The sequence below is a fragment of the Amyelois transitella genome, chromosome 14 (assembly GCF_032362555.1).
Source record: "Amyelois transitella isolate CPQ chromosome 14, ilAmyTran1.1, whole genome shotgun sequence".
Lineage (NCBI taxonomy): Eukaryota > Metazoa > Arthropoda > Insecta > Lepidoptera > Pyralidae > Amyelois > Amyelois transitella.
The window spans coordinates 6,435,073-6,461,221 of record NC_083517.1 but is presented as its reverse complement, the minus strand read 5'-3'; the positions used below and the strand labels follow the sequence as shown (position 1 = coordinate 6,461,221).

General features: G+C 33.6%; 1 protein-coding gene across 1 annotated transcript; it reads right to left on the bottom strand.

Annotated features, from left to right (window-relative positions):
• Positions 1-25,464, bottom strand: LOC106132285 (uncharacterized). Its single transcript, XM_013331645.2, has 8 exons — positions 25,276-25,464; positions 13,257-13,467; positions 6,103-6,314; positions 4,684-4,819; positions 3,856-3,989; positions 1,504-1,737; positions 927-1,098; positions 1-574 (listed from the first exon to the last, which is right to left on the bottom strand). Exons 2-8 carry the CDS (start codon positions 13,321-13,323, stop codon positions 429-431), a joined length of 1,101 nt encoding a protein of 366 aa, XP_013187099.1. The 5' UTR covers positions 13,324-13,467; positions 25,276-25,464; the 3' UTR covers positions 1-428.
• Between the last annotated feature and the right edge of the window lie 685 nt (positions 25,465-26,149).

Genomic DNA, 26,149 nt, shown 5'->3' with positions numbered 1-26,149 from the left:
TATTTGGATTTTCTTGTTAAGTATAATGATTGGACTATGAATATAATATAATTGACACTATTCAAGCTCAAGAACGTGAAACAGCGTACTCGATTTTTAATTAGCAGTAAGGAGTTGAAAAAATCTTTACTTTAGCAGTTGGCCTATTTTCACAACAACTTGAACACAGTTTTAATTAAATACAGGTATAGAATGCAGACTTAAAACACTATTAAATATATTTTAAATATATAGAACAAGTCATAAAATTTTGCAAACGTAAAAAGGACAACCGTTTTACCTTGAAAGTGAGACGACAAAGCATAATATTTTCATTTAATTTTACCATATTTATATTTACCTCACATCTAAAATAATGTATGAGTAAAAGTGTCAACATCTGGTAGCTAAACCGTTTACAAAGGGAACGATGAAAGTTTTTAATATATTCAATGTAATTGAAGCGAAAACTCACGAAGGATGAATCCATAAGTAAGGAGCCACAGGGGGGAGTAATTTTGAAGACAGGTAGACGTCGCATTGGCCTGACTCGTCTCGGAGTAAGGTTTCTTCAAAGTGAGTTCGTTTAACGCAACTGCAAAAGTATTAACAATTCAGTTTATATTTACTTTCCAGCTCCAAGTTGGTAGCGCATCTACGGCTCTCTTTAAGTGAAATCAAAGTTTAAACAAGAAAGCGTTAATTTTAATGAAGTTTTAATACTAACTTGTTAACTTTAAAACATAATTAATGCCCTACTGTTATTTGAAAAGCTGACAAAATTTCACTGGAAACTAAATTCTGTTCCTTCCTTCCGTTTTGATTTAAAGAGATACTTGTATAAATTTGTATAATTGTCATCGGAATACTTTGTGACCCAGTTCTGCAATTCTTCGTCTTTTTTATCATAATTTCGTCAAAGGAATATTTATTTTCATAGCTATTACCTGCAACGGTTTGTTTCTTAATATCAGCGAATCTCTCTCCTGGTCCCACTTCATCTGGTATGGTGGCAGTGCAGGTGAGCTGCAGTCTGCCATGGGCCGGGGTCCTCAACTCAGCTATTGATACCCAAAGAGATATAGGGTTGACGGGTGGCGTTCTTCGCCTTTCTTGTAACTGTCAAAGATATTTTATTTTGTTTCTAGTATTTCATGAAATAGTTATAACTGCTTTATTATCCATTAATACACTGATAAACGTGACATTCCACAGGGTGTCACGTTTATCTATTCTTTTTCTTTGTTTGTCAGGTTTATCTACACCCGACTTACTCATTTTGTTTTATACCGACCAAAATAAAAATTACCTATAATATGTTTTTTTAAAGTGGTTCATTCTTCTGCTTTTTATATCACTATTATCAACAATTATTTCAAGATAATATTATAAATACGAAATTTAGTATGTAAGTATGTATCACTCTGTCACCCAAAATGTACTGAACGCATGAAATTTCAATCAGACTTACACGGAAAGGAAGTGCGGGCAGATACTAGTGTGATTTATTAAAGTGTTCCATACCTTGGACATTTCTTCACTCTGAGCTTCCTTCAGAGTGCATTTGCTATGCTTGCTGTGGTTCACTGGAGGCGGCGTGGTAGTCTCACTGACTAAGGCCCAGTACTTGGCTGTATAGTTGAACTCCGGTGCTATGTATCGATGTTGATGTTTCCTGTGCCTGTAGCCTCCGCCTCCTTTGGTCCGAGTTGAGCTTGATACTCGATAAGAAAAATATCTGACAGCATCGTCGCCGACCTGAAATGAATGCAGAGTATAATATGGTTTTGGTAAGAAAATGTGGCGTCTGACCTCAGACGATGGCTTCGTGTCCTGTATGAAGAATCTATTGTGTCTGTATGAAGGATCTATTACACAAGATTCGACAGCCAAGTGCGATTCCAGACACGCCCTTGGTTAGCCGCCTTAAAAAGATTAACTTTTTTGTGAAGGTTTGTCATATCAAATATCAAAGGAGACTCCAATTGTGTCTTCGTTGTACTTTAAAAAAACAAATATTTTTTGTTTTTTAATTTTGAATGTCCTCTTTGGGATCGAGCCCCTGGTCCGCTTGATCAGTAATGGGTTATTCAAGTTTGATTACAGGAAGCGAATCACATTTGACCACAGTGACCCTGTTAATAGGATAACCTAACCTAATAATTTTAAAGTGTCAGGGACCACACAACACATTTACAGCGGGAACACAACATAAAGCCTAAATTGCCTGATCATGTTTCACTCAGTGAATTAAATGAAACATAAAAATAAATTGGACTGTTTACTAAATGTGGAAATAACAGGAAATCCAGTTAAGGAGATTTGAGCAACGGGCGTTGTTTAATGTACCGACAAATTGGTTATCGAATGAAAACATTTAGGAATTAAGTTAACCATTTATTTTAAATGTTGCCTTCATGATACAAGTGTCAAGTAAGTATCCATAGATACAAATGATAATATTTATATTGTACTAGCTGTTGCCCGCGACTTCGTCCGCGTAAAGTTCGAGTTGAATCTTAATCATACAGTCAGATACAGACAGACAGACAAAAAATGTAAAAACAAAATTCTCTATCCGTTTCAGTAAGTTTCAAAATATTAAATGTACAAACAAAATATTTTCACCGTTGTATTATATGCAGTAATTAGATTTTTAATTTTTTTAAATAAAATACTCAAACAACACTTAACAAATATTTTTAATAAAAAAATAATATCTTGTTTTTGTTGGGACTCGAACTTGGACCGCCAACTTCACAGTCTCACGCGCTAACCATCGAAGCCGTTGCGGTGGTGTCGAAATTAAACTAGACTACATACATATGGTCACGTCTATATCCCTTGCGGGGTAGACAGAGCCAACAGGCTTGAAAAGACTGAATGGCCACGTTCAGCTATTTGGCTTAATGATAGAATTGAGATTCAAATAGTGATAGGTTGCTCGCCAATCGCCTAAAAAAGAATCCCAAGTTTGTAAGCCGCCCTTAGTCGCCTTTCACTTATATATATATGTATGTTATAGGTATTATGCTGTCGTACAATGATAAATGACTTTGAATTTTAAGTTTCGTAACTTATTTGCAGGCAAACTCGTAAACATAATCGTGATCATACATACAGACAGACAGACAAGAAATTAAAAAAATATATTTTTGCTTTCTATTATTCATTCTAAGTGTCCCTCTATCCATTTAAGTCAAAAATACTAAATGTACAGACAAAATATTTTTACTGATTTATTATATGTATAGATAAACCGAAACCGCCGAGCTTGCATGAAAAGAGTTATGAATGTGGATGAAGCAAAGGAAGTATGCAGGGATCGTGGCAAGTGGAAAAAGGTAGTCTCTGCCTACCCCTCCGGGAAAGAGGCGTGAGTTTATGTATGTATGTATGTATGTATAGATAAACAAAAATAGAAGTCCAATAATAAATGCAACTTAACTAAACTATTTTTTTTCTGAGTTATCTACTCGGTAATTGACAAGTGACAGACAACGTAGAAGTAAACACTAGATATGTATGTATGGGTACGTGTACGTACAGTACACCAATAACAAATCAAGTTTTCATACAGTCGAACTTTTGCTTTCATGTATTATTTGAAGTTCTTGCAAAGATTTTTACTGTAAAAACAAATTATTAAACTAGATTTATACAGTTTCTGTGCTTTAGCGTCATTTTACTATAATGAAACATGTGTTCGCATATTAAATCATGGTAAGAGTTGTATTCAATGAATGTACCTATTGCCGTAGTCGCCTTTTACGACATCCACGAGAAGAGATGGAGGTGGTTCTAATCTAACATGCCAGGAATCACACAGCACGGATTACAAGGCTTTTTGAATGAATGAAAATGAGGAATACTTACCTTCTCGTTGTTTATATACCAGGTGAGGCGAGGAGCGGGAGCCGCTGGTGCACTGGTACAGTTGGCTCGAAGTAGACCGCCCACCACCACGTCTGGCTTCCCGAAGGTTATGACCGGGGGGTGTTTTTGAGAATCTGATGGAAGAAGCATTATTTAATATTATGTAGATACATGAGTTTTATGATAAAACTTTTTGCAACCACCATAACATATTGTGCATTTTTGCGAGTTTGCTTTTGCATAGAAATCTGAATAAAATAATATATAAGCATATTCCGGGTTTTATCATTATTGTTATATTGCACTTACATCTGAAGCGGTAGTGGACATATTCGGATGCTGGGAAAGCTGAATTTCAGAAGACTATATCACCGCGCAAAGTCGAGTCATCATCCATTTAAGTGACAAGTGCTTATGCTATCAATCCGCAGTGTTCCAATTTCAATAATATAAATAAAGTTGTTTCTTTATTTTTTTAAGAATAACAATGGTTACTAATCAAATAAATAATATATGGAAGAAACGATTTTAGTTTTACAATTTTAATTAATTAAGTTTTATTATATTTTATTTTGTATTAAGTATAAAATAAATTAACTTTTATTATATTTTATTTTATAACATTTATAATGAAATCTGCTCAACTATTTACTTAATAAATTTCGCTTACACTGCAATTATAAAAGACAAATTATCCGGCACTTTCCCTAATAAATTCACTTACACGCGGCTTATTTGCAATATATCTTACATGACTTATTCATTCTAATACGAACATTTAGTATTCAGTGGGTGTGTTCCTCGCAATAATAATCATATTTCACTCACATACAACTGTCAGCTGGTGTGGGGGGGATGCAGCTGTGAAGATGGGCGTCTCCAGGGAAACCTCGCACCAGTACAAGCCTGAAGCGGACGGGTCCATATTGTCTATAGTTATTGAGTTCTCTGTCGCTAGAGACATCTGGGGGCAAGAAAAATAAAACGTACCCTTTAGCTACTTTCATGACACGATGTTTGGTCGTAATTGAATTTCATTTCTCATCATAATTGTCTGGTATGAAGACTGTCTAGACGTTTAGAGTGCCGTTGTTTAAAGGGGAATAGTCAGGTAAAAAATTACTTGACATAGTCCTCTGTCGGCCAAACTCTTACGAAAATTTAATCAAAAATGTTAGTTCTAACTTATGTTTTAGGTAAGTGTGAAAATATTGAAAGTAAAGGTGATTAAAAGCACCATTAATAACCCATATATAGCAATTTTGAGAAGTACATAGCCTGATCAAAATAATAAAAGTATCTTTTGGGTGGCTGGGATCGAACCCGGGTCCTCCGACGTTAACACCGATCGCTCTGACCACTAGTACCCTGATTTTATCAAAGCATTTTCCCATATATAATTATATGGGAAAATTATTTTAAATGAAAATAATATGAGAAAAACAATTTTTCCCATACATTAGATCCAGCTAAACAGATTTTTTACACCCATATGCACCTTTATTTTCTATCAGATAGTAAAGATTCTAGGTACATTCTAGAAGAAATAACCTGTAAATTTGATATTTTATAAGAACTAGTTGTCAACCGATTTCAAAAAGTAGATAGACGGTTTCTAATTTTTCTTTTTCATCCGATCATTTGGCCCATTGTATAAAAAATTGTTTTTTTTTTAATACTTAGGAGGTGGTCCTGTACAGCGTCACGATTTGATATTAAATAAAAAATAACAAAATATTAAGTCGGTTGGTATGTTTTAAAAATATATCAGTCATACAAAATTAAACAGATTATTCTATTTTTTAATTTCAAGTTAAGATTTATTGAGCCCAGTACCCATTAGAATATGTAATGGCCTATTCTGAAATTACCTATTCAATGGAGAATAATTCACTGCTAGGTAATAATAGGTTGTACTATATGAAAACTTTGATATTTACTGTATTTTTAATGAGCTGTATGGTCATGTGAGGGCTATTTATTTGATAACGGCCATTCATTTGTGTTTTAGTAGCTTTGCTTGAATTTTTAAAAAACAAAATTAAAATATATCAGATACTTATTGAATACGTGTTTGCAAATGGGTTATTTATTTGTTTGGTTAAATTATTTAACTCTTATAATTAACACCCAAGTTGAAATGGTTTGATTCCCATCGGTAAAGCAATGTATAATAGTAGACAGAAGTCACAACAGGTTTTACAATAATCAAGACAAAGCCACAATTAAAAAGCAGTTACAACTTACATTTAGCTTTCCTCCATCAAAAGTGTAGTTCGTAAAGGGCGGTACCCTTTCTCGAACGTACTGCAGCAGCTTGGATTGTGACCTGAGGAACTCCACTTTATAGAGCAGGTGAGGAGGCACCTGGTGAAGACACTGGAGGGTGGCCGACCCACCGCGGGCCACCCAGCTGGGCGCTGCTAACCGTACATCCAGATCTGTTGCTTGACCATAACCTGGAATTAAAGAATGGGCTGTATTATCAGCGTTCTTTAATGATTTTGAATACGAATTGCTTTGGAGATTAATGCGTCCGCTTGAGTATTTTAGGAGCAGGAAAGAAGTTTAAAAAATAGGAAGAAAACTAGGCAGATATGAAATGTCTTAACATGAAATGATAATTAATTTATGTATTTATGACCACAAGGCATACACAACAGTTAACAATCGTAAAAATTTATTCTTAAATACATTCAACATAATGAACTAGATGAAGACCCAAAATAAGTGACAGTTGCAAACATTGTTCAATTACAAAAAAAAAACACTTTCGCATAGACTTTTCGTAGAACGTAATTACGTATTCCATGACGTATTTCTGTAATTTCCTAAACCTCGTTATTAGTCGCAAAATAATATATTAATTAGAAAAGGTACATATCTGTTCTTATAATATATATGAAGATATTGTATAGCATAATAATTATACTATTTAACTGACAGGCATTTGTATTATAAATTCTTCGATGGAGCAAGTTATGTAGGTCGCAGGGTAATTTCCGTCTGCGCCTATTAAATATGTCATTCAGATCGTATATCAAAGGGCGTAAACGATTGTATGTTTAGAGGTATATTCATTTCCACGTATACCTGATAGTGATTGTAATCTAGCAACCTGTCCTATCTCAATTTCATTATTAAGCCAATCAGTCAACACTATATATCTATGTCTTATATGATAAAGGCTGATATTTGTGTGTAAACGATCACATGTTTCTGATGTGATTGTGATCATAAACGTTTAGCTATAATTATCTTTACTAACTGCAAAGAAATCTTAATAATTTTATAACGATTTTTATAACTCTTCAATCATTTTACAGCATGTAAGGTATGTACTCAATTGCTGTCTCTAGCCAAACCAAGACGATAAAGAGTTTTGTATCCAGTCCCGTGACCAAGTTCCTGATTTTTTTTTATTATTTCATCCAGATAAACGTGATCATTCAGTTTTTACGGGTCTCTTGGCTTTGTCTACTCCATAAGAGATATATGTAGGATCTACTATTTTTAAAATGAGTGAAAGTATCAAAATGAATCAGAGAGGTGAACTCATTTGAATGTGACACTTGTCATGTCAGCATGTCCGCGCCGGCCGGCCGAAACTCCGAATTTAATAGGGTCGCATTCCATTTAGGGTTTCAATTTCGTCGTACATTCGTCGGAGTACACAGTTTATAGCACACATACCGGAATATTTTATTTACCAGTAACATTGTTGGTAAAAGGATTACACTGATTTATTTTGGTGCACATTTTTAATTACTAGGCTAATAGTGAAGTACTTATCACTTAGCCCTAAGTAGCAAAACAAATTTTGAATAATAAGAAATTATTATTTGTGTCTATATTTAAGTTATAATTTTATTTTAGTGTTTTACAGTAGTTGGAAACATTTTCCATTTTGACATAATAAACAAACTCATTTTCAACGACAACAATACAATGTTGTTTTAATTTATAGCACTAGTTTCGCTTAACCTTTCACATTTACTCGTAGCTTAGAAATGCATTCGCGCCGTGATACTTTAATATTCAAGCGGGACGTATGGCTCATGAACCATTTGTGAAATTATATAAATTATAATAAATAATAACAAAAATGAGATGGAAGGCGAAATTGAAATGTTCGAAATTGTGGAAGCACTTAAGAGTATGAAAGCGGGAAAGGCTGCTGGGTGTGATAGAGTGTCGGTCGAGATGCTTAAAGCAGGAAAAGGCGTAGTAGCTAGTCAGTTGTACTGCCTTTTCAATTTGTGTTGGAGAAGCGGCCGAGTACCAAAAGATTGGTGTAAGGCTGTTATCGTGCCACTTTACAAAGGAAAAGGGTCACAGCTGGACTGCAAAAATTATCGTGGTATAAGCCTGCTTAGCGTCGTCGGCAAATTGTATGCTAAGGTATTGATTAATAGAGTCAGGAATGAAACTGATGACAAAATATGGGATGCTCAAGCGGGATTTCGAAAGGGAATGGGATGTACTGATCAGGTCTTTTCCTTGCGGTGCATAGCCGAAAAGTTTTTGGCCAAGAGTCAAAAAGTCTATTGCACATTCGTAGATCTGGAAAAGGCCTATGACAGAGTTGAGAGGAATGAATTGTGGTCAGCACTTTCTATGCATGGGGTGAGCAGTCTCTTAATACGAGCACTGAAATCCTTATATGAGGATTCGAGTGCTTGTGTCAGGATAAACGGAGCGCACACTGAGTGGTTTAAGATTGAGAAAGGCGTTAGGCAAGGATGTGTTGCGTCACCGTGGCTGTTCAACCTATTTATGGATAGCTGTTTGACAGATTTGAAAGAGTCTAAAAGTGGATTAAGGATGAATGAGTTACTCGTCAAATGTCTGCTCTATGCCGACGATCAGGTTATACTGGCGTCATCAGCGGAGGAGTTACAGGAGATGGTAAACTGTATGCATGAAGCTTTAAAAGAGAAAGGAATGAAAGTGAACGTAAGTAAAACTAAAACACTGGTTTTTGAAATGGAGAAAGAAATGACAGCATGTAATATTTTGATTGGAGGAGAAAAAGTGGAGCAAGTGAAAGAGTTTGTATATCTAGGATCAAAGTTTACATCAGATGGCAAGTATGATAGTGATATTGAAAGGAGAGTGAACGCGGGGAACATGGTGAATGGAGCTTTGCATGCCTTTATGAGCAGTCAGAAACTATCCAAAAAGGCTCGACTGGCTGTGCACAGGGGCGTGTTGGTCCCGACATTAATGTATGGGAGTGAAAGTTGGGTATGGCAAAAGAAGCATGAAAGCAGAATAAATGCAGTGGAAATGAGAGCGTTAAGGAGTATGATGGGTGTGAAATTGAGTGACAGGATAAGGAACAGCGTGATAAGGGAATGTTGTGATGTGAAAGAAGATGTAGTTACAGGAATAGAAAAGGGTATGTTAAGATGGTTCGGTCATGTGGAGAGGATGAATGAAAGCAGGTTGACTAAGCAGATATACAAGGAGAGTGTGGAGGGAAAGGTCGGAGTGGGAAGACCTAGACGAACGTATCTTGATCAAATTAAGGACGTCCTGGTAAAGGGTCAGGTCAAAGTACCCGAAACCGCCGAGCTTGTATGAAGAGAGTTATGAATGTGGACGAAGCGAAAGAAGTATGCAGAGATCGTGGCAAGTGGAAAGAGGTAGTCTCTGCCTACCCCTCCGGGAAAGAGGCGTGATTTTATGTATGTATGTATGTATGTAATAACAAAAAATAGTCCCGGCTTCAAAGACAAAGCCGTTTTTGTTCTAAAATCTAAGCGTTTTTTTGTATCACTTGCGTCCTCAAGAAGAGCCTGGAGTTAACCTATGACTAAGATCCAGTGACTAAGATCATGTCCAAACAGAGTAAAAAATTGGTTTTTTTTGAAGTAATGACTGAAAAATAAAGAAGGTACGAGGATAATTTTACAAGTAACATTTTGGACTTTGGTTGTAGATGTGTACATTGTACACTGCATGTAAATAAACCCTTTGTGAAATATAGGATACAAACGTGTCTGAACTTGTTTGCCGACCTGAAAGAATAAACATGTTTTAATCATATATTTTTTGTGTGAAAAGAAATGAAGATTGTTTGTTTTCCTTTTGCACGTGTAGCAAGTATCAGTTGTCAATGCCTTTGTCTATCATTCGCAAGGTTAAGGTTATCTGAATATTAAAAAAAAATTATTACTTATAATAATGATAAATTTAAGTATTGCCATGTGGTTCCCGGCACCATTAGAAAAAGAATAGGACCACTCCATCTCTTTCCCATGGATGTCGTAAAAGGCGACTAAGGGATTGGCTTATAAACTTGGGATTCTTCTTTTAGGCGACAGGCTAGCAACCTGCCAATATTTGAATCTCAATTCTATCATTAAGCCAAACAGCTGAACGTGGCCTATCATTCTTTTTAAGACTATTGGCTCTGTCTACCCCGCAAGGGATATAGACGTGATTATATGTATGTATGTATGTATGTATGTATGTATGTATGTAAGTATTAAAAAAGAGAAAGAGTGATATTCGTAAACAGAAAATAAATCGTCTAAACTAAGCAGTTGTAGATCTTGTATTTAACAGTATCAATTTAAAAGGCAGTTACTCCAAAACCAATGTTATGAATAGAAGATTAAAATATAAAATAGAAAATTAAAAGTCTCTCCTCAATTGAGCTTCCAAATAAACACCAAATATTTCAATAAAATTTAATGTTTTATTTTTTGATAAAATATTGTTAATTCTGTTTTGGTTGAAACCTTTTACCGCGTATTTAAACGAATAAAATGTAAAACCAACATGTTCTACTGAAAGTGAAGGAAATTATAACAAATTCATTGCATCCTTAAAAAACATTTTACAGACACTGCTTTTTGGTTAAAGTGTTGCTATTGTTGTTGTAAGGAAAAATATGTAAATAGAAATTAATTACGATGGAATTGTATTAGTATAGTATTATTCAGAATAATTATGTAATTTCCATATTGTATTGTTTCCCTTTTTATATATTTAAATAAATAGTGTTATGCCCATATAACTAGACAAGTATCCGGTGTCCAACTTGGTTCCGGAGCACGCCACTCGTACAATGACGCATCGGGCGGTCGTCCCTCGCTCTAGAGCCCTCAGATCTCTTAGTAAATCAAATCGAGGAAGCTGGCTCTGACCTCGGGACTACAAACAATCATTGTCTGTTCAAAATTATCATAACTCCCTGCTATTGGGAGCAAATAATATATGTTAGCTACTAAAAATATTACATTACAGAGTACACTAAGCTAAAAATGAATGGTGGAAGACAACCTACTAAATTATTAAACCACATAACCAAAACAGGAATCAGGTCAGAAGCGAATAATGTTATTTGGCAACCTAGGTCTGTGTAGACTAATACATTGATCTAAATAGTTGAGAAGTGCTTTCAATTCATACCGATGCAGGTGCAATAGTAAGTGCTTTATCAACGAAATGCACGGCATGACCACGCTTTTATGGAACCAAAAACTGCCTGTCAGTCTTACAATTAATTGATTCAATATGTGTCAATATTATTTTAATATCATTAGCGCCTTTCTACTATAAGGAAAGTACATAACGTAGAGTTGATTCAGGACTTTAATAACTTAGTATGTTAAAGTTTGCAAAAATAGGATTTCATTAAAATTTTAGACATAACCCTAAACCACATACTTATATAAAAATCATACTAATATTGTAAATGCGTCAGTTTGTAAGGTTGTGTGGATGTGGGTTCGTTTGTTACTCTTTCACGCAAAATCTCTAATAGCTTAGACATTGGAATAAAATATAATAAGTTATATTTTATGAAGATTAAAGGCAGTCGAACTCGTGGGAAAGGGTTAGTGTAGAATAAAGAAGAAAATATTTCCATAAACATATTTTAGAAATCGGTTTTCGAATAGAATGCATCTTGTTATTATTTATTCCAAGGAGATTTCGTTCCCAATTTGCTTGTTTCCAATTAAAGTAAATTGCTTGATTGAAGAAGATAAAAATAGACGGAAAATAAAAATATATTTTGGTTTGGAATGAAATGGATTGAATTAGACCTTCCCAGACCGGTAAAAATTGGTTGATACAGTATAAAATTGAGTTTTTAGAACGTTCTATTTATTTTCGGGAAAATCTTTTTCAATTTTATCCTTTCTCTTGATTTTACCTACACATTTTTATGAATCTATTTTACAAAATTATAAAAACATTTTATTGTGATGCAATGAATACCTACATATATGCATTCAAAATTATAAATTTGTAGCGATCTATCTATAATTAGTCCAATATATTAAAAAATAGTAAGAAATAACTTCGTTTTTGGTGTCGAACAAGTGCCTTTACCACTATGCAAATGATAAATACGCAAAACACACAATTAATTAATTGAATGCGGTTTTGTGATAATTGTTGCAACGAACCACTAAGTAATTATGGTCGACATATTTTTGCTAACTGCTAAAGTAAAATTTTTTGGACAAATATTATGGAATTTTATTATAAATGCTTAGGAAACCTTGATAATATTATCCTGAAAAAGAAAAGAAATCCTGTTTGCGGTTACTGGACTAGTGGGATTGCGATAACCATACGATAAGTGAGATTTCATTTTAACACCATTTAAAAAAGAAGTTGGTTGTTACCTTTTTTGCGTTTGCGGTCAGCACTGCCTAGTAACGCGTCTGTTTTTAAAAAATACATTCCAAAATGCCATTTTAAACAATTTCAGATCTCAATAATAAATAAAAGATTTATTGCCATAGTTCATAGATTCATGGAACTTTTAATAAAAGGTAATAATAGGTATTTGTACCGAATTTTCACTCCACGTGCAAGTAAAAATTTAGATCATAGGTAATACTTCAAACAAATAATATTTTCCTTTGTGACCACGTTGACGGTGTGAATAATGAGATTCCATAATAATCATACCTAACCGTAAAATTGGTGAAAAGCATTTTCAGCAAAAACTATGCGTTGATCAAATATACAACTCTTCTGATTGAAAGCAAAAAATAAATGCCTGCAATTTGTATGTAATGTGAGCAGTGTGCAGCGTTGAATAATTAAAATTCACGTAGTAAATTCAGACGAATCATTGAATTTTTTAGTGGCCAAAATAACCGGATCAATGTGCGTTAACCGGAGCACCAAAATCTGCCATATAAAGTTGAGTACAGTATTAACGTTATATAATTATAGATTTTAAATCTATTTTATGTATGGGGAAAAGTCATATTATCTTATATTTGAAATTCCTATAAAAGAATGGTAATTTCTGCTTTGGCTCTCAAATTTTTGAGGTTATTTTACTACAAATTTATTTTGGGAGTTCAGAGCACAAATCACGGACCAGGTTTTTTTATTTTGGATCATCATTAGCTGTGATTGCTTACCTTGTTTGAAAGCGTAGAGTAGAAAAGAGATAAAAACTCCCAACGACGATGTTCTTGTTTTCAGCATCTCCAAAAATATTTTTCTACACCATAATGTAAATTATTTACACTTTGCTTTAGCACTTTATATCACAATATATTTTTCAATTTAGACATTTTCGTTTTTTACTAAATTTTCCATAAATTTATTGTCACATCCCCGTTAACATACCTGGAAAAGAAGAAAACATCGTTTAAAAATAAGATTCAATAATATTAAAGATTTTGAGGAAATAATAATAAGTAAAAAAATTATTAAATTCGTTTTTTTTTAATTATCGGCAAAAAATATTTTATTTATTCTTTCAAGATAATTCAACAGTATAGAAGAAAATCACGATATACAACTAGGTTATACCTACAACTATGGTAACTAAATGCATGACTTATGTATTGATTGACTGTAGAAATGTATCGAAATGATATCGGCGGTGTTTAAGGAAACCTTTTTTCAGTTCCCCCTCATTACTTTTGTAAGATATCCATCAAATGCTGCAATGTGAAGGGAGGGTCGTATCGGCCTACATCAGTCCCAACATGATAATAAAGGGTTTGCTTATAGCCTGTCGTCCCAACATTTTTATTCAATAAAACTTCGATATGTCATCTATCAATGTTACAATCGTATTAGACGTAAATGCGAAACGAAACCTGTTTGTAAATACCTATGTAGTACGTTTTAGCATATTTGTAGGCTAGTATTGAGGAAGTTTTCAGATATTTAGTTTTTCAAAATGAAAACAACCGCAGTGATTTGTACTGTTTCTTTAAGTAAAAAATACAGCGAGCTGGTTTGTGGGCAAAAAATAGGTATGTTTACATTTATATTTACGGTCTTGTGCATGTTATTATATAGAAAATAATTAATAACAACACAAACTGAAACATGCACAGATAACGGGAATTAGAAATAGGTTATCAATAATAATAACTGATCGAATAATACAGACACCATATGTTCACGACGTTATCAGTATTATCCGTAAAAAAATACTTTGAAGCTTTTTATGGGCTTGCAGGTATAACAGTTCGCAACTCTTTTTACTAGACATCGCGTAACACGGCATCTTTATAAGATGTGATGAGAAAATCCGGAAAAGCTTTTACGAGACATGACTTTTGTGAAGTAAGCAGATCTTTAAGACGTATGTTTGTCACAATCTCATGACACTTGGAATATCTCCCAGTTTTATTTAAATCTCCGAAGAGGCATTTATTTTTGACAGAATAAAATAAACTTACCTAATGAAAATATTTTGTAAGAGGAAAAGATGTCGTAGAAATAGATCTTTGAAGAATCTTGAAACGCTTATATCGTCACGTTAATGTATGTTTAAATAGAACCTACGTTCAATCTCTAAAAAGAACCAAGTAAATAATGTATAATATATGTTCACTATAGCTATCTTTAACTCTCCGTCACAGCTGCTCCACTAACTAATTAACTTGAGCTAAGCAAATACTTAAGTCTACCGCGTAATTATTTTCTAGCTTGCCTTTATTGCGAGTAGGAAATAAATTGCATCTCATTTGTCCTTATACGGCAGGTAATGTATTGTGAGGCGACCTTATGTATTGAAACATTGTAAAAAATATAATAAATACTGTAAAAGCAAAAGTTACTGATTATGTATGTTAAAATTCTGTCTGAGGATGTCATACAAAAAATTACTAAGAGCAAAAGTACCGACATTTAGTGTTAAGTGCATTAAAAATATGAAGAAGGTTCTTATAGGGCTAGTCTAGCCGACTATCTTCAGCGCTTCTTTACCAGGAGTCCCGGGCTTTGAAATTATACTGTGATGATAGGCGAGTAAAATATTAATTAAGCCTTTGGCACACAGCTGGAGGCGAAATTCAACATAAGATCAATTCATTAAAAGGAAAATTGAATCACGCGCTGATTTAAAAAATAGAATGCTGTCACGAAATACAAAGAATTTGTTTGTAACTAAAGTAGGAAGGTAATAAAGAGGTGGCAAACATTTACGCCGCTTCAATTTTTTTTAACAAATTCAATATAGCTTGTAACTTCGGAATTTTTTTTCTCCTTGGTCCTTGTTTTGAGTCATGAAGCCCTTCACATCAGCAAATATTAGGCTAAATTATACTAGATGGGCGGAGCTATTGATCGTCGCTCGGGGTGGCCGCTGTCGCTCGTTAGCCCGGTCCTTTTGTGGACAAACTTCGTCAATTTACATTTTTTCCCTTAAGTCCTTTACTTATTAAATTTGCTTGAAACTTGAAAAGAACAAAAAGAATGGAGTTAAAGTGTTTATTCAGAATACTACTTAAAATACTATCGCCTACTTTGTTTTTAAGAGCTTTCAAATTACCTGATAAAAAATTTAAAGAGGCACAATATGTTTATTATGCTAGTATTGCATTAAATGGACTGCACAGATGCTTGTGATAAAATAAAAAAAAATATATAATATAAATATATACGGGACTAATTACACAGATGGAGTAAGCCTCGAAGTAAGTTCGAAACTTGTGTTACGAAATCCTACTACTATTATAAAGGCGAAAGTTTGTATGGATGTATGGATGTTTGTTACTCTTTCACGCAAAAACTACTGAACCGATTACCATGAAATTTGGTATGTAGGTAGCTGAAGACCCAGAATAACACATAGGCTACTTTTTATCCCAGAGTTCCCGCGGGATTGATAGGGTTTCCATGCGGACGAAGTCGCGGGCGGCCTCTAGTACTAACTAATTTTATAATAAATACTTATATGGATATCCAAGACCCGGGCCGGCCCGAGACCTCCAGTGTCACAGTCAAGCGTTGTCAAACCACCGCTGCGCCACAGAGGCCATCAGAAAAAGTTTTACATTGTTTTTCTATGGCCAGTAGGTGATATTGTGTGTTTTATATCAGTACAGGTCTCAAATATATATTCTTCAATAATGATGCCACCGTCATTACATGACTACCATTTCACCAAATCAAATGTTTCAATGGAACTATTCTGACGATGGCGAGGGTCCGCCCATATGTGGTCGACGTCCCTATTCATACTACCTTCCGATTCGCCAACTCCTTTATTATGCGAACCGCATAGATATGAAATTCAATCTCCTCATCACTTCCCTTTATAGAAATATAAGGGGTTTTCGTTAAAACGTCATTGGTGCCTGAAAAGCGTGATGCACAGAGAGGAATAGGATCAAATTAATAATGAAAAATAAAAATACTGATCTTTTATCAGATTATTGTAACTTCTAACAAATAACCCAGCAAAAGCCTATAACAAATCACCCGAAAATGTAAGAACACGATGTTTTTATGATCGTACGTGACAGTAGGCGATGACATAGCGACTCAGATTAAGTCGGTAATGTTGGTCTTTGAGGCCCTAATAGGAAAATATGGTTTTCTTCCCCAGTAGCGACAGCCTTCTATATGGCCACCTTTATTTGGATTAGCGAAATTTAGAAAAAAGGGACGTAAGAGTAAAAATACTTGATAAGGTCCTGTTAGATCAAATGTTTAGGGACACAAGTGAAATAATTAACGTCATCATAATTTATTATCTGATGTTATAATTATCATCTTACCTACTTTATAAATTTATAGATGAAGCTATCTTACTATAGATTTTTATAGACATAAATTTAAAACGTTATTTAAACATGTTTATTTATTTTAGAAAGAGAAACGTGCTTTTATAAGTATATGTCTGTTTGTTACTATTTTACGCAAAAAATACTGCACGGATTTTGATAAAATTTCATACGGGGTAGAATATAAACTTCTTATAATGAAATTTCCACAGGAGTGAATGTCCGAGGCGCAGCTAGTGAACTACACAGAATTATAGTACTGTAAAAATAGGGGGTCTATTTTAAACATCTTTTTAATTTTTTTTTTTATTATTAATTAGTACTATTTCGTCGTCTCAGACCACATTCTTTATTCGTGACTCGTCTCGTCCCCAGACAATCGCAAGCTATCATCTCATTCTATTAATTTGAAAATTACAAAATTTCAACAAAATTGGTTCAGTTCGCGCGTGAAGATAATTTTTTTCGTATTTATAATATTAGTTGTGACTTCAAACAATTATTTTAAACATAGCATTGTTTTACGTTATTAACAATACCTTGTATATAACACGATCTTGATGAATTGAAAATGGTCACCAAGAGACATCATTTAATTGAAACTGTTCAAGTAAATGACGTAAATATGAAAACAATAGAACACGAACGCAAGCTGCACAATGCACTCGACGCATGTCGTCGAACAAAACACTGAAATGACTCACCCTTTCACCGCTTATATTACTGTTTAACTAGTTTAGGTAAGAGAATGGTAATGTTTTAAATGGAATTGGATGGGAGTATTAAGGAAAGTGTAGAAATTATTGGAACATGATAAACCAAACATATATTTTGGTGATGACATGATGGATGTGGATGAAACAAAAGAAATATGCAGGTATGCAAGAGGAAATATGGTATTTGCTTAATTCTTCGAGAAAGAGGCGTTAATCACTGTAAACTTTTTATGACAAGTTTGTGTTCCGGATGAACGGACCAATCGAACGAAATACAACAAAATGACATGTTGATAGGAGTGATTTATCGTAAATAAAATTAAAGCCATCAAATAAAAGTATAATTTTGCGACCACTAGATATCGCTCGAGCTTTCGACACAAAACTACAGATTTAATTTCGAAGCTGAAGGTGCAACTGAAACCGCGACAAAATTAAGAAAATCAAAAGTTTCTAAATAAATTATTCTATAATAAGTAATCAGTTTAATCATTAATCAATTTTAAAAACATATCGAAATAATAAAGGTACAAATATACTAAACTACTTTTCTTAAAAACTTTTTTATTGCTTAGTCAACCTCATATTATTTATTCATGAAAAGAATTTTGTATAGACTCCACGTTTGACTACTCTCTATTGCTTTGGAATAGTTTCCTTTTGTTTCACAGTCCGATCAAGATAGCATATTTTTATTTTTGACTAGTATGTATGTATTAGAGATTATTGTACAAATATTTTGTTCGCTTTGTCGTCCGTAAAGTTATAATACAATTGTGAATTAAGTTTTCTATCTCAGAATATATACATGAAGTTGTTTTCTTATCGAGCTGGTATCAAATCATATGACCTGTACCTACGCCTTAGTGTCTAAATGAAGTAAAGTTAAAGCAAATAAATATTTATACACGAGACAAATTACACTAGACACACAGTAAGTTTGAAACTTGTGTTATGAGATACTAACTTAACGAGACTATACAGACACACACAGACCGAAAATAAAGATATGAAGACTGAAAAAAAAACACTAAAATCTTTATTGCATAGGATCCGAAATAAATCAGATTTTAGCAAAATTTGCACTATAATGGAATGTGGTGGAGGTAGAACTGCTTAAGTTGCAGTGAAATTTTGCATTTCTATGCATAGACGAAGAAAGTACCTCACAATTTACATATTTAAGTATAATAGTTTAAGATTCTGCTTCTTGCTTGATAAATATTTAAGGAAAAGTAGGTACTTATTATCTTTGCTTTTTAGTTTTTAAAGAAGTGACTTTTTACTTTTAGAGAATTACTCTTTTAAGCACTCTTTGAATTATTAAGGCATAAGTAAGACAGGAGACACATGCAAAGAGGTTTATAGACCAGTAAAGTTTTTATTGTTTCTTGTTTGTGAGGGAACAGACGGATCCTTTAAACACACAAGTCACATGTACTCTTAGTTAATGAGCATGTTAATGTGAATATAGCAAAATAAGTATACTGAGATTATAGTAAATGAAAAGATGTACCTAGTCTACCTAACATTGGTCCGGGAAAGAAGCGTCCCCTCAAGTTTAAAGCTGCTAAGTTTTACTGGGAAAATTAATTATGAAGCTCTACAGTCTTGTTAATCGTTCTCCAATAATTTCAAGGACCAGTCGAAGATCCTTGCGAGCATTAAAAAATACCTAAATAAACTTTTTCATTATGTATAATATGTTTTGAAGTACTAAGATAATATTAATAAATTTTACGGGTAATTGTTTGGTAACTGATTACTGAGTTCTAATTACTCAAAATAATTTTGTATGATTGCTTATATGAGTACTTAGGTGTACCTGAGACGCACTCAATTTAATGGTTTGATTTGATAAAGTTTAAAGGTAACTAAACGACATTTTTATTCTTTACGATTTAGACAAAAGCAATAATCGATGTACGCGAACGCCACTGAAAGGCACCTGTTAATAGTATTAAGATTCTGTAAGATCTGTTTACAAAATTGATGAAACACAGGTTAAATAAACCTCTTTCTTTTATCGTTACAGGTCAGGACTTATTTTATTCATTTTAATATAGTTTGAAGACCAAACGAAGTCAAAGAAACAATTTGAACAACCAAAATGTTTGTATTAATAATAAGCTTCACTGTCAAAATATTTAATGAAATTCGCTAAACGAGATACAGCTGGAGGTCTAACTTAAAAGCTGGCGTAGTTTTACTGTGAATATGAGATTATACACGCAACAAAAGTAATTCAAGCGTATGAAGTTTGCAGACAAAGGTACCTATTCTTAAACATGAATCGTTGTTTTGATGTAAGTGCTAAATAAATAAATTTTAACTAGAGCTTTTAAGATAGATTATTTTGACTTTTGGCTTAGTTTGACCAGCCCAGACTTATCACGTATTTGTCCATTATGAGGTAGCCAGAGCCAATAGTTGAAATACTCGAAAGAAAATAAAATTATAACCTTGGTTTTTTTGCCCTTTAATATGGAGGTCCGAGTTACATAATTACAATTAAGGGAAAAATATCGTATTTTGTCCTAATATATTATAGTCTTATTTGGAGATAATTTAGTCAGACATTGGGGGCAAGTAATTGTTGAAACCCAAGTACGTAAAACGAAGTCCCGGTTGATTCATTAGTACGTATCTGACACCTAAATTACGGAAATTGAAATTGTCCCATGCGAGCATTTCTTAGAAAACTCAGTAGTTTATTGAATTAACTGAAGAAAATGTGTTCGCTGTGAAAGCAATTACGGAGAAACATAGTGTATATTGTTTTCGTTTGGCGTGTAAGCAGAGCTCTTATGAAGTGATATTTCTTTTTATTTTCTTTTGTATTGCTGATAATGGAAAATCCCGTTAATTTTCGTTCCCGCAGGAATATCGGAAAATCATTTCTTAATGAAAAATTTTATGTCTCTAGACCCCGAAGTTAGGACTGTGCGTTGGCCGTCAGTGGTTTTATACATTGATTTATAGTTTGTCTTTAAGAATTATTCACAATTGGGAACTTCATTCTGAAAATTACAAAGAATGATTTGTTTAAGAAAATGAACAATTAAAGTTTAGTAGTTATTTGTCCATTATTTTTCATTTCATTTTAAGGAATACACGAGAACATGTATTTTTATTATACAAGTTCATATAAGCATAGCCGATAATATAACTTGACTAAGTTTCCCATGTCAACGGAGATCAGACGAAAGTAATTTACTTAATCTTGGCCATACTTACCTTAGGATGACAAACGTCAGGAACATGATGTAACTACCTTCCTGAATAAGCATTAAATTCCACATAAAGTCTCAACATTGTTTGACATGTGTTGACGGCCTTTCCGCTCCAATCTATTTCGGTACGCTTGAGTATACCGGTATATTTGTAACAGGTAACCCAGAAACATCCAACTTGGTCTGAGGGAAAAGGTAAACATACAAAAGCAACAGTTTTGTTCCGCGCATATTTTGTTTTGAATCTATTATTTTTTTGAACTTTATTGGATCTAAATAATTTGTATAAAAGGGGGGCTTAAAGCCGTATGGCATTCTCTAGACCTTTAGACCAAACTAAGATTGTAATTTGGCAACTTGGGATAGTTAACTTGGGATAAAAAATAGTTAAGTTATTCATTGAAAATAATCTTCATAACATACATATAAGTATTAAGTAGGTAATTCATATTTTATAAAAAATACACGTAATGTTCATGCACTTTGAAATAATAATATGTTACGGGAAATACATATATAACAACAAATGCAACTAAAACTCCACTCTTACTGTACTAATTAGAACTTTATATTTTCGTTAAAACAATTACATTATACATTTAATACAATCGAGTCTTTATGTTAACAATTGCTTTTCAACTGGTCTTACGATAGTAACTTTTTTTATTTTCGTTCTATTTTATTTAAGTTTTTATTTGTTGCCAGTTAGAAACATAAAAAGGTTGCTTATTTCCAGACACGTACGTACATAACTTAATTGATAATAATTACGAATGTCATGCAGTAGAAATTGATTTAGGAAGGGAATTTCATAATTTAATGGCTTGCAACTGGAATGAGATTGACATAAATTCACGGCGGTGAACAGATGTAGCAAGTAAAATAAGAGACCTTGCGTGGGTTTCGATAAGAAATGGAAATTTTGATTTAAGATACTCAGGAGGTATTAAGTACCTCCTGAGTACTCGCAAAAACGTTTACCTCAAAATATACCCGAAAATATTATATTACGAACAGACTGGTAATCAATTTCTAATTGTACGTCAGAGCTCATCAATCAAATCAGTTCTGAGTAGATTTCTCGAATTTTGAGTAGACCTACACATTCAGGCAGCTTACCTATGTGACCATAATTTAAGTTTGGTTTCCTTGTTAATAAGGTCAAGGAGGTCAGATTTTCCAATTCCTGGATTGTAGTCATAATGGAGCCATTGGTAATGGATCAAACTGGAATAAAGAGGATTCCACTTCTACCCGGATGGGTAGGTAGAGACTACAATTTAACGCTTACTGCGATTCCTGCATACTTCTGCTACATATGAATGTATTCATTAATTAATTTTCTTACACAAATTCGTCGATCAAGATATTGCTGATCTTTCACCAAAAAGTCCCGAATTAGTAAACGTTCGTTAAAAAATTGGACAAAATAAATGAAGTGTAATATACTACTGCGCATGTGTAGAGCTCCTTTAATGAATCGAGCTAACGTGCCCGGTCGGCGAGATGATGACAATTAAATGGTAGTGCTCAGACACTCGGTTACTTTCCCGGGTTTCTTAAAGAGACGACATCAGACGCCAGTAATGAGACTAAAATGTTAATTGTGCAGAATTTATCCCTCTTTGGATTGATTTTTAAACTTTTCATTTTTTTATTACATAAGACATAGTAAATGTGTGTGAAACAGTTGTTTCTTTACAATTAAAGTTTTATAAAACAATTTTCATAGAAAATAGTAATTTATTCAGGCGATACCGTGGTTTTGGTAAAAGGTTTTGTAACGCTTATTTTTTAATAAGGCAAATAAAAAGTCCGGTACAATGTGTGAAATTAAAAGTCTATCAAAACATGATGATGCGAGCATACCTTCAGTTCGTTTTATTCATAAATGAGAAAAGTTATAGGCCGCTGTTCTGAGTATGTAATGTGAGTGTATTCATCAATTTTGTGTTGAAACATACAGTAGCCGGCGGTCTTCAAAAAACTGTCGTTTACTTTCAGCTATATGGCTTAAGGTTGGAATTGAGATTTAAAAAGAAAGACAGTGAGATGTTTTTAGCTCATCGCCTTAAAGAAGAATTTCTATTTGAAATATTCTAAAGTGCCGATAACCGCACGGCGTTTAGTTTAGTGTTAATTTTGGCGGTTTTATAATAAAGCCCTTGCCCGCAAATACATATTTGGAGTATGTTTAATGGTTAATAACCAGGTTTTTAGTCACCAAAATTCAATACACAGCTGCACAGGAGAAGAAAAAAAAATTCATCGAAATCTACAAACAAACGGTAAAAATTTTCTTTCCAATTCTAATGCTACTACTGTTGCTCTGACTCCCGAAATATATATGTATTTTTGAAATATGATAGATTTGTAGACACACATTTCATACTTACGTTTATTAAAGGTTTATTTGTTAAGTATTTATCAATTAAAATTTATTCACATTCTATTTCGTTTTTATTTTTGATAGGAGATGTCTGGACGTGGAAGTGGTTTCCTGTGTACAGTTGGCTGGACTTCGAAATGGCTCTTATTTTAGTTACTCGGTTTAGTGTCCCGAACTACTGCATAAGACTAATCGTAGAACGGCACAAATACATTTTCTTCCTACTATTTTTTAATTTAATTTAAAAATCGATAATTTATTGTTGACTTTACAAATGGCGTGATTTCCTGCAAACCGAACATTATTTCTGTTTGAGGAAAAAATCCTAATTAAAAGGAGCCCATTGTTTTGGTTATTCCGCTGCCCGGCTTATGATACCTTATGAAATATTTATTGGCTTAAATATTTTTATAAAAATCTTTTTACATTTTCTTATTCGCCGCAGGACTGGATATTAAAAAAGTATAAATCAGTCATTGTCTTTTAAATTTTCGTTGATTTTTGTTATTTCCACAGTACGCAAGAAATTTTTCTATATTATCATCAAGCCCTAAGTAAAAGAAGACTAAGAGTGTTTTCGAGACGATTGGCTCTATCTACTTAGTAAGGAATAAATAGGTACGTGATATGTATATACGCAAGCGCTACAAAGTATCGTAGAACTATCGTAGCAAGTAGCTTAAAGTCGTAGCATCGTAGCACAAAATAGCGCATGAAATTGACCTACGTTAGAGACCAACAGCTAAAAGAATTATAAGATTTTGTATCGTCAACCAGATAAATACTTATTTAGCGAAAAATGCATAAAATATTCAATGGCTAATTTTTAAGAATAACTAAAATAAATGACTCGCAAACAATATGAAAAATCTAGGTCGATCACCATCTTAGATCACATATCCTCTACATAGTTCAAAGGATACGTTAAAGTCATATACATAATATGAAGTTCATTCATTATTACAATTATAATTTTTAGGATGTTTCGTGTTTAAATTAATAATTTTGATCATCGGGGACTTCCTGGTGAAAGGTCAGGTCAAAAGTACCCAAAATCGACATGCATGCGAGAGTTATGAATGTGGATGAAGTGAACCGTAGAAAGTGGAAAGATGTAGTCCCTGCCTGCCTATGTACATTGGGTAGCAGAGCTAGTAAAGGCAGCTAGTAAAAGAAAATTAAAGTTGAAGCCATTTTTAAAACTAAGCATAGATTAAGCTATAACTTCCTGTGTATTTTGGGACGCTTTCAGTCCCAAAAAATAAAGATTTTAATATAAGAAGACATGTATTTAAACAATTGTTTCTTCCATTGCCTAGAGAAAATATCTCAAATAAAAGTTAACTAAAGCATTATTATAAAAAAAATTATGTTTGTATTGATATTTTATTTAAATTGATGTAACCATAATAATAAATGGCACGAAAATATTATCTAATTATACCAACTAAGTTTCTAAACCAATATTCAAACTAACTATAACACAAATGCAGATGAAACATAATCAGAACTCCTCGTAGTATTAGTTTAGGACAAAGTTAAAACAAATCGAATTATACGAGTTGCAAAGTTGCGGTCAGAAAGCTCACAAAGTTATACAACTTTATAGTTCAAGCGAAAACAATTTAACACCTATTCATAGCTTGAGATAGTACATAATGTACGTTTGTAACCTGCGCCGTGCGCTCAAGTTTCCTGCACCTATCTTTGATGGACGACTTCCTTGCAAGGCGCTTCGCGAAATGAATCTAGGTCAGAGAAAATACTCCTAGATGCCTATATTACTTGTACAGGTGTTAGTCAAATTCAAAACTGTGTACCTAGCTATAGATACGTCGAGCTCCTCTTGCGCAGGTCATGCGCACTACACCGATATTCGATTTTGATCCTTATCAACGTCAAATCCAAAGTTTTCTTACAACTTTGTCATAAAACGAGTACATAATTGAAGTTACTATTTATGTTCCACCACTGTATTGCTCACAAGACAGAAACATTTTATCTAAAAATTGTCTTCAATATTTCTTAATAAAAAAACTATATTAGTCTAATAGAAAAAAAAAACTTACGCAACAGGCGACGAGCGCGCGAAAAATGTTTGCTTATTCGCGACTACGGCCTATTTCCTGCCTCTTAACCCGTTGGGAGCTCGGTGTCATTTATCATGCGGCGGGCGATCAGTACGGGCACCTGTAGCGTCGATGTTTTTTGCTACATACCGCGTGCTGGTCAAAAGCGCACCACGAAGGAAGGACGGGCGTCGCGCCAGCAGCCGCCGATGTACTGCCGCACCCCGCCCGCGCGCCGCATCGACCGCTCGCCCCGTGCTCCATTCTACAAGTGCGACTAAACTCCTTGTTACCCGCGGGACAATTATTAAAAGAACCTGCCACTCCACTGCCAAAACCCTTAACTGTTTGTTTAAGAACGATTCATTGATCAGGAAAATAATCGCAGCTTGGATTGAATTTCCACAAAAGGAATTATCCGTTTTAAATGATTCGACTGTAGAATGACGCAAATTTGCTAAGCTTTTTATGGCTGTTTGTTCAATGTGGCGAACCACTTTTCAACTTTTGTAGAATCAATTATGTTTTCGTAAAAATGTTCCATACAAAAAGTTTGTTTTGAGTGTAGATTTGGAAGAAAAATATCTATTTTTCTCATTAAACTTTCTGATTTCCACCAAAATAATTCGTAAAATAGATTTGTTAATATATAATTCTGCATCACATCACATCAGCATGTGTTTCACCTTTGAGATGGTTTTGAAAAAATACTTAAAAAAATGGCTAAAAACCAATTAGAAAACGAAGATATAGTATTACGAATACATGTTGTTTTAAATCAGCAAGGAATCCTTATCATTATTTTGACTACAAAATAAAACAGTGTATGAAATCTTATATATTTCATAAAAATGGAAACTTTTGCATTTTATTA